Here is a 10365-nt window from a genome sequence, read left to right on the forward strand (position 1 = left end):
AATATCCCAGTGGGTATCTTGCAGCGTGAGGAGTCTTCTTCGCCGCTATGTTATGGGTGAGACGGCAGGTATTTTCTGCGGACTCGGCGCTGAAGAGCAGGGATGTCTTTGGCATTGATATTAATCGGATTTTTAGAGGGTAGAGCGAGTGTGTAGGGTAATAATGGGAATAATAATAATAATAATAATAATAACAATATTAATAATAATAATATTAATAATAGCGCCTAAAGTATAGTATTTCGTACTCAGCTCCGGGTACGCTTATCGTCAGGAAGAAGTGATTGCAATAAAACAAATTTATGATTACGACCCGTTATTTCTATTATTATTTCAGAAATACTGCTACACGCCTGTGGTATTTGATTGTTTGAACGAGGAGCGTCGGCGCCATCACTCGAGAAAAGAGGATGAACAAAGAATTGGGCTCGCGTTGTGAATCTAACCGGTCCACCAGCAATATATACCACCTGTAAATAGTTGCTCGTCTTACTGACTCGTTCACGTAACAATAGTATCATAGAAGCATGGCGGTAGATAAATGCAAACAAACCAACAAAACTATCAGAATGATTTTATTTTTAATTGCACACAAGGCCAAAGAAGAAAAAAAAGTGAAAGGTAGAGAAATGCACAAAAAATGCCGTAATCCCCTCCAAAGGGATCTCGTATTTGTTTGCGAAAGCCTTTCGTATATTCTCTTTCATTATGCAATTGAACGTTATCGCACATAAATAAAACCGAACTAAGTAAACTGCAAAAAATGATTTTTCTTTGTTTACAAACTAGACAAAGAAAACAAACAGATAAAAATTTCTTAAAGAATTCCATAGTGCTTCCAGAGTGAAACTAGATCAGCTTGCGAAAGCTTCTCGCGTATTTTGTTTTCCATCCTTTCGTTCATATCTGGCGTGAAGTGCTCCTTCCAACCACCCGTGCGCCCAGAACGAACAACACCACTGACTTGCCGTATTGAACCGGGCGTTTCAAACAGCTGCCGCATTATCTGCGGGACGTCGACCTTCGAACTGCAAGTATTTGATTGCAGCCTGAGACCAGCAGAGGCCGGGTTTTTCATATACTCGGAACTGCTGAACTTTAGGACATCTGCCAGCATGCTTTCGTTCTGCAGAAGCTCGTCGTATCGTTCTCCGTTGATGAACGCAGCCATCTCGAGCACGTGTTTTCTAGGGTCGCTCTTCATGTCCTCGTAGTTCAGGAACAGCACGTTATCGTCTCCGCGGCGTTCGTACCACGGCAGCACATGCTCAAAGTAGTCGCCGAAGTCAGTTTTACCTTCAAGAAAAACCTCGAAGAAGTCTTCAAACTTGCCATTCACGAAGTCGCACTCAGGCAGCGCTTTCGTGTGGTAGAAGAAGGACACGCAGACGTCCTTTGGGTTTCGGCACACGTACACGTACCTGGCCTGCGGGTGCTTCGGTACGAAGTCGTACGGCAGGTGAGTGCGAATGAACCCTCTGTTGGGAAGTTGTGCCAGCGTCTCGGCGCCGAACTTCTCGAGCGAAGGTCCGTACATGTGAAGCTGCAGAGTGTCGGCGGGCGGGACACCACGATGGCCGACGAGATAAGCGATCTGCTGCGCCCAGTGGGTGCCGCACTTTGGGTACGACAACAGGAACTTGTCGCTCGCCGCAGCACTGTAAGGCAGGGCGTTGCGCACCACCGTCGGCGAAAAGCGCTTGTTGAGCCGCAAGCCGTCGACGTCGACGTACAGGGGCCCGTTTGGGCATGGTCTAACTTCCACGGCCATCACTTTAGGAAAGTGGTGCTGGAACGAGCAAAATACGAGCCTTAAAGTACACCTGCCGTAAGCCCGAAGGGGAAGCGGAACCGACTCTCCGAAAAAAAAAAACTGTACAAAGGGAAGCGTTATCAATTGAGGCGCTTCATAGAAGCATTGGCGGCTGTGTTTGCTGCAGTACTGAAATATGTATTTCTTAGCGTATAGGTTTCCCAGCTTCCGTAGCTTACAGCGACCATCTATCAATGCCGAACTGACAGTTACTTATCTTTTTATTTATGTACTTAATAATTCATTTCTTACTTTAAAACAGGGAGAAATGGAATTAGTGGGATACTATCTACTCAAATCTCACGAGAGCAACGCTTGCATAACAGAAGAGAAGAATAGTGTCCCGCAGGTTCATATTCAGAGCATTAGGAAAGCCGTTTTGTGGCCGACATATCTAAGGTCGCATGAACTCTGTGCTACAACTTTCGCATCTTATCTTGCAAGAATAATAGAAGCTCGAGAGGGGCAAGTATTATTAGGGGCAAGTCGAACGCAAGTATTAAAAAAAGGCTTACCTCTGAGATGCAGAACCTACCACTGTTTCCCGCACACAATATTGTGCGCACCTAGGCAGACTGTTCACAGCACTGGCCTAATTTCGCTACGCCACGTAACGTGCCAAGAAATCGAGCCAGACTCTGCAATGCTCTGTAGGCCAGTAGGCAGCCGGCGGCTCCTCAATGTAACTTTAACAGCTGTGACACATTTCTTGCCAGATGTCACGTGGACGCTTTATGGGGTGCGAGTTGAACGCTCTCGCAAGTAGATCATCGCCTTTCGATTGTATTGAATTGGGGCAAACTTTATTTGGGCCTGCAGTTGGGCGCTCGCGCGCCCCAACGAGGGCCTGCATCATCTTCGAGGTTGCTGTTACTCGGCGCAGGTCTCCGCTCGCCGTTACCGGCTCGTTGGGTCCCTGCTTCCGAGTGCCCAAAGGACCTGCTGGACGTCCCAGAGCTGTTGGTCTGCGTCGTAGCTATTCGCGGCTGCCTCGAGCTGCGGCTGGATAGTTCGTTATCTTCCTTCCTCTGGATTTTTTATGCAGTCCCACAAGATGTGCGTTTAATCTGCCACCTGCCTCCAGCAGACCCTGCACTTATCGGTCTGCTATTTCTCGGGGTACATGCAGTGCATGAGTCCCGGGCTCGGTAGCAATACCGTCTGGAGCTGACTCAGTAGTACCGCCTCCCACGGGGGCCACATTTCGATGGGGGCGGAATGCGAATACACCCGTGTGCTTAGATTTAGGTGCACGTTAAAGGACCCCAGGTGGTCGAAATTTCCGGAGTCCTCCACTACGGCGTGCCTCATAATCAGAAAGTGGTTTTGGCACGTAAAACCCCATAATTTAATTTTTTTTAGTACCGCCTCCGCCCGACTCAGTCTCGGGTGCGGGGGTGGGACAGTCCTGCGAGCCAGGCGGTAGGCTATCATGATGTCGTTGTAGTCCGTCATGCGCTCCTCGCCTCCGAACCGCGTCGGATGGTCTGTCGCTGGGCGCGGTTGATTAGCGCTCGCTCCGCTGCGTGTGCCGTAGCCTGTGCTATAGACGTTGAGAAGAAATATGCTTCCTTTTCTCTTCTTGCTCGGGATGATTTCGGTGAGTGTGTGTTCGATCTTGATATTGCTTTGCAGCTCGTGTTCGACGAACGTCAGTCCCCAGGGTGCACTGGCCTCTCCAGTCGGGCGGGTCGTTGTGCACTATGTAGCCGGGGAGGAACGGTGCGTCGGTTAGCGTTTCTTGTAATAGTCTAACATCCGGCTTGCGCGCGGCATGGGCGATGTGCTGTTGGATGACTGCCTTCTTCCTTCGGAGGTCGCGACAGTTCCACTGCGACGCTGTTACGGCTGCTGCTGCTGGTGTTGCGTTGGCGGCCATGATTGTGTTGGCGTGTACGGAGTTCCCTGGTTGGGTGGATGTTGCGCGAAGAGAGGCGCAAATGTCGAGTGGCTCACTATCGGCTGTAGGGTCCTTTCGATGTATAGGCGAATCTGTTCGTGTTCTCGGCTTGGTAGGTCTCAATTGTTTGTTTCAATACTGTCACTGCTGCCATGTTCGCCGTCATTAACTGTTCGAGTTTGGTCAATCTCTCTTAAAAGTTAGGTTCGTGGTTGTCGATGCGATCGTTTTCTGTTTGCATGCGCGTGGCCACGATGGCTCGCTTCTTCGGTGCCGGTTCTTCTACAGCTGTCTCCTGGGTGTTCGTGGTTGTTTTCTCGGCCTTGCTTGCGCTTGACGTGGGTCTCTGTAGAGGCTCGTTGTCGCATAGCAGCAACTGACGAATCTCGGCGATCTCTCTCGTGAGGTTGTTGATGGTAGTTCGCAACGTCGCGTTCTCTTGTCTTAGGGTGTCGTTGACTTCTCGCACTTTGTTCATATCTTCTTTCTTCGTGGCTTCGGTGATTTTCTGCGCGTTCCTTATATTGTTTCCCTTCACTGCGTCAACCCAACTCACTCGATTACGTGATGGTGACCTTTTCCTGCTGATGCTTCTGTTGCAGCAGCGGCTGTCTCTGGGCTTAGCCGGGCGGTTATCCGATGGGTCCTTGGCTTTTGTGCAGCGGACAGCTTGTCGAGTGTCGAGAAATGGCTCTCCGACAGCAGCTGGTGTTCGGCCTGTCGGCGCTCCCGTTGTCTCCTGCGCACTACGTAGGGGATCTTTTATTTCGCCTTGCACGTTCGGTCTCCGGTGAGGTGTTCGTCCCCAAACAACTTATGTTTTGGGGTACAGCGATGGTCTTCTCTAGGGCCTGCGAGTCCGCAGGCCAGGCCCGTCTTGATTATGGGGGTCGGGCACACGTGCTCGAGATATCCCACTCGGCCGCATTGCTGGCAAACGTCGACCTGTTTCCTGTAGAGGCGGCACAGTATCAGGGTGACTCCGTATCGGACGAAGTTCGGTTACTTGGGTCCCTGGAACATCACGATCGTGGTGGTCGTGCTGCCAATCCTCTTTGCGCCCACAGCCAGCGGGTTCCTCTCGTTGATCATATTGCTGTCTTGCTCGTCGGCGCTCGCGTCGAAGGGATGCCTCTGAAGACCAACTTTACGGTGTCGTGAGGAGCCGTGCGGTATGCGCTGACCTCGTAGGGTTTGCTTTGAATAGAGCTTTCTTGGATTTTAGCGTACCTTGCTGCGCCGTCTTCGTTCGGTGTACTGACGACCATAATGTTCTGTTGCGGGTTGGGGCAGATGTTGTCCGCAGCACTTTCCTCGCTCGTGATCTTGGCCGCGGCGAGTATGGCCGCAGTGACGGTTTTGACGATGTCAAGTCCCCCTCTGGGTCTGACGAGTATATTGCTTTGTTCCAGTGGCCTGGCTGTCACGCGTGCTGCCTTGATGACCAAGGCTATGGCGTTCTTGTTGAATTTCGGTTTCGGGCTTGTCTGACTTCCGCGGGGTCCGTCGGGTTTGGCGCTGGCGGGGGTCCGCTGGCGAAGCCTCGACATGCCTTCCCCTGCGAGCGGCCATCCGGCGTCGTTGTGGTGTTCCTCGGGTGATATCTCTTTTCCTTCAACTTGAACGCAGATTTGGTTGTCCACGATCATTGCTGTCAGAGCGGAGGCCTCCATCTCGGAGTTGACGAGCGGCCGACGCGAGGAATACGGCAGGCGGCGGCCGGTGCGACGGTGTTGGGCCTGGCGTCCGCGGTACACGCCTAGGCCTAGCAATCCTTCGCACGGCGGCGGTAGAAGTCACGAAATTTCGCAAAGCAAAACGCACCTCTGGGGTCAGCTGGTATCGGTCGATGCCGCTCGCCTTCACGGACATATTGGCGCAATGAAAACTGGTTCGAGGTAATTAGCACTGCGTAATTGGTTAGCAATGACGGAGACAGTCTGTGACTAGGGACGATATGCTTCTTCTTCGGCGTCTTTTTGATCGCCTTTCCAAAGCACTCGCGAAATATTATCGGGCAGCGAACTCCGTCAGGTAGATTGCCCTGGGCTGCAATACGCTTCCCGACCAACCTCTTGTGTACAGTGCCTATATGAAAGTGCCACGACCGTTTTATAATGCGGAAGTACCTGTATTTTTTACAAAATGATGGAAGTAAGTAATTCATGATCAGAGTAACGGACTAGTTTAGTCTCCACCTTCATATCCTCATTGCTTGCTTCAAGGCACTCGGGCAGATTCGCTTGCAAAGGTTATTGTGGGTCATTGTGCACACCATCGCTTGTGGAGCACATATTAATCTTAAGGCTCCATAAGGTTCTGTAGCTATTTACATTAGGCACATCGTCGTGGTACAATGGGGTTCAACGACGCGATCCTTATGGTACCTCGATCACCAAAGCCACTCGGATATTGTGTAAAAAAAATCAGAGCCATTCCATTCTGTGGAGGTGGATGACAAACGGAGCTGTATATATGGTGACAAATATGTTGGTAATTAATACGTAGAGTGAAAAGAAAAGTGCCAGCATGAATTTCTATTTTTCACAATTATTGTTGTTGTTTTATCACGTTCTATGCTCAGTAATTTTTCTATTTTTAATCCTCTTTTCTATTGCTTTTTGGATTTATTATTTGGCCATCAAGGTGGCCAGCGGCTCTGTGGCGACACTGGAAAGGTTCTTGCCCAATGTGAGGTCTTTACATGACCGCTGACGCGTCCAGGGCACACTGATGTTTGTGCGACATTCAATGCCCAACCTTTCCAAGAGAAATTCCAGGAACCGCTTTCGGTCTGGTCAACACGCGTCAATGTAGGAATCAGCTACAATTACCGTTGCCTTTTGGGCATGTGTTTTTAGTAAGGTAGCCAAGAAATGCTATCGTGTTAATAACTAAGTTGTTTAAACTGTGTACTAGCCAGCATTAGCGCTTACTGTATTGCGCGCTCACGCGAAAGGTACCTCTGGTCTGTGAAATTATGCAAACCTTCCTCAGTTGGAGCAGCGCGTTTGACAACAATTCCAAATGATGATGCCGTGACTCGATATAGCCGGGCTTCCCTCCATAGTTGGCTATCGGCTTGGTATCTTGAGTTTTGTTCGAATGCTGCAGCCTTGGCAGATGCGATTTATAGCCCCTGAGAAATTGGCAAAATAACACGACCTTCGGAAACAGTTTGTGATAAGCCATGTACAAAGATATGCACATTACAGAAAACATTCAGTCCTATAAACGTAGTGTGTCCATGCGTCGTAAGGCATTGTTGTCTTGACACGTTTTTTTCATGCACACACCTCAAGAATGGAAGCTTCTCGATGAGCGTAGGCCACTGATGTGCAGTTCCGTGGCTGGCTCGGCTGGAGTAGTAGTGGCCTTCTTTGCGGTGTGGCTGCATAGTCAGTGAAGTGTAGCTCCGGGCATAAATGAGCTTCAAACCCAGGACATTCAGCGGCTTCAAGTACTCAAGTGGGCTGGTTTTCGGTGTTGGCCCAACCTTGAACTCACTTTCAAGCCTTCTCAAGTTGCCTTGAAAAGGCTGATGGGCAGCCTGCTGAGAGCTCTACTCCAAGCGTCTTTATTCTTGCAGCTACATCAGGAAACGATGATATGTGCCTTCTGGCAACGTAAAATTTGCTGTTGATTGGCTCAGACAACCAACCTTTGCGTACCGCACTCCAATCAACGAACTGTAAAGGTAAGGGAGCAAGCTGGCTGCTACGAGGCCGTCGCCACTGTTGGGGCAGATCTGTGCAGGTCAACTCCGGATGTGACTCAGCATAGTTACTTTCCTTCAGTAGCAAGAGCAGCTTCAATGCGGCCCGGCTGTGGCTACACACTCCACTTCTTCAAGGAGCACATTTGCGCATTGACGCCTCAAATGTTCCAAGGCTTGCCAGCCCTAGTTTCATTTCGAACGGCTTCGGCATCTAGATTTGGCTCCTGTAGCACGTCACCTTCGCCCAAAGGTCACCTTGACTGTAAAAGATGAAATAATAAGTGTGCAGTAGTGCACAGAGAAAGGTTGAGAGTAACTATTAGCGCGAATGTGAGACAACTAAGTGTCATAGGGGAAAGTCTCCGGGGCAACATACGGAGTGGGAGCACATTTCACTAGAGAGCTCAAGGGATGTGCTGTGCAGGAAAGGGAACATGGTTTGGTTCATGGGATGTAACGTCGAAAAGCAACTAGGGCTATGAGGAACGCCATAGTGGAAACAATATTATCAAGCACGTAGTCATACTCCATTTCTAATATAATACTTAAGCTCTAGAGAATCCAGACAGACGTATGAACGGTGCAGGCGCTAGCAAGTTGCTCTCAGCAAAAGATCTTCGTTGATATTTCCCTTAATTCGCTTTAGAACATACCGCTTGAGCGCTCCAGACAAGCATGTTCAGCTCTGTACACGGTCCTTCACCCTTAGCTAGAAGAGACGAGTGGGTGTCTACGCTCCTCAGAGGGCCAGTGCGTCAGACACGATCGCGCATCCGAGCAAAGCCACACAGGTGCAGAGGGACCTGGAGTTCTCACTCTACTTCTTCTGCCACTTCGCTTCATTGCACGACTGCGAAAGACACACTAGCGCCAGAAGGATGCGGCCATACATTCGCGTGTTCAAGCTATGAGTGGATGCCATGTACACCTGTGAACAAAAGTATTCGGACCACAGGGTCTCCGAAAAAACTTTATTAATTTGGCGTCAGTATGTATATACTGAAGTTGACGAGTAGACTGGAAAGTTCCTAATGCTAAGGTTGGACTGCAGTCCTCAGTTTCAATTTGCGATCACAGGCTGTGGAAAACATTGGCTATATTGAGCAAGCCCTGGTGTGTATACTTTTATTCAAGGGTGTATTCATCTTGTTCGCTCACGACTGCAAAACTGTTACCGTGCAGCGGAAGTTATCTCACGCTGCCCTCGAAACAGGTCGCTCACCCAGGAAACAGGTCGGTCACCAAACTGTCACTGAAAATGCGACGTATTATATCTGGAATTGGACTATATGTCTTCATTGTCACAAATGGCCAGCTTTCTGACTGCTGCTACACATATCTTTTGCGTACATAACGTATAAGAAAGAATGGATATCTAACATACAATACCTGTCTCTGTCATAGCATTACACATCGCTGCTGATGCTTGAAACTGTCCGTGCCAAGCAAACACGTTACCATTTTATGACCAGGAAACATTACAACTAGTGGAATGGCAGATTCCTCTTACACATGTTTATGCCAGAGTAGCCCAATGCTAAGTGTAAGCTGCAGCAAAAACAAGAAAACACGAAGCCGCAGAGTGTTTAAGTACTAGAGGGGTTTAACGTCCCAAAGCATATCCAGCTATGAGGGACGCTTTAGTGAATGGCATCGGATAATTTCAACCCCCTGGGGTTACTTAACGTGCACTGACATGCCGCATTACATGGGCACCTTCCGTTTCGCCTCCATCGAAATGCGGCTTGCACCGAGCCTGCTTACTCGGACTCGGCAGTCAAGTGCCCTACCCACTCAGCCACCGCGGCGAGCCCCACAGAATGTTCTAGAGCCAGTTCCGCACACGCAACTCATGAATAACATCAACAATTTACAACATTCCTCGATGATGACGACACAATGCGAACCGACGATGGGTACGTGTATGATTCTGAAAACAGCTCGTGGCTGCGATTTGAAGGGCGTCCAGTCGAGTCGGAAGAGCTCGCAGTACAACAGTAAAGGTCGAATCGAGTCACAGTGAAGCCACTCGGAATATTCGTCAAGTCCCTAGACCATTTTATATGCTCCTCAGCCACGCTTGCATTTGCCGCTGCGCATCAATTCTACAAAAACTTAAGAGGCCACTTGCTCGATTCGGCAAGGTTAGGAGCAGAATTCAAGCGATGGCCGACCAACAGAGGGATAACCGATGATGCTGATTAACAACATGTTGCCAGACTGACTTTTCTAACGGGTCTATTGACACAGCCATGATAAACGTTGGTGCTAGTGAAGCGTGCACTTACCGGTTTCTCGTGCTTATGACCGAGGCATTGTAGCGTGAAGCGTGCCGCAACCATCGAAATACGCCACACGTACTCTGAAGAAAAAGCTATTACCCCTTATACGTATATGTGAAAAAAGTTGAAGAGAGACGTAACTGAAGCGCAGCCTTGTTTAATTGTTCTGACGTCTGATGCAAAACAACTTTGTCAAAAAGAAGTGCAATTTTACATCCTGCACAAGTTGTGATTACATTTCATTCTGCAAAAAGAGCCCAGGCGCTACGAGTACTTATGATTTTAGGAAAGTTCCACCTTGTCTAAAAGCAAGCTTACCTGCCTTAAACGTGCAGGGTAATGCAGAAGATAACAATTAGAGGTAATGTATGTGGTTCATATTACAATAAAGAAAGGGAGTAGAAGCAGCGGGACTTCGGTTTCAGCGTTTCGAGAAATATCCTCAAGCACAGTTGTTAAAAACAACAGACATACTTAAGGAAAAGGGAACGTGTTCCTGAGGAACAATACATACATATTATTGAAAGAGCGCACTGCAGGTTGGCACAAGACATCATACAACGATTCCGTGTAGGCATGCCATTGGTGCTATACTGATGCACCATCGCGACACGCCAACGCTGAGCGCCGTTTTCTTCTCCTTTTTTATTTT

General features: G+C 49.0%; 1 protein-coding gene across 1 annotated transcript; it reads right to left on the reverse strand.

Annotated features, from left to right (window-relative positions):
* Positions 1–817: 817 nt before the first annotated feature.
* LOC142583654 (sulfotransferase ssu-1-like) lies at positions 818–1771 on the reverse strand. The gene has a single exon (XM_075694146.1). It carries the CDS (start codon positions 1769–1771, stop codon positions 818–820), a length of 954 nt encoding a protein of 317 aa, XP_075550261.1.
* Positions 1772–10365: the final 8594 nt, after the last annotated feature.

Source organism: Dermacentor variabilis, chromosome 5 (assembly GCF_050947875.1).
Source record: "Dermacentor variabilis isolate Ectoservices chromosome 5, ASM5094787v1, whole genome shotgun sequence".
Classification (NCBI taxonomy): domain Eukaryota; kingdom Metazoa; phylum Arthropoda; class Arachnida; order Ixodida; family Ixodidae; genus Dermacentor; species Dermacentor variabilis.

Excerpts from the sequence above, each read along its gene's own strand:
- LOC142583654 (XM_075694146.1), bottom strand. The coding sequence starts at position 1,771 with ATGGCCGTGGAAGTTAGACCATGCCCAAACGGGCCCCTGTACGTCGAC.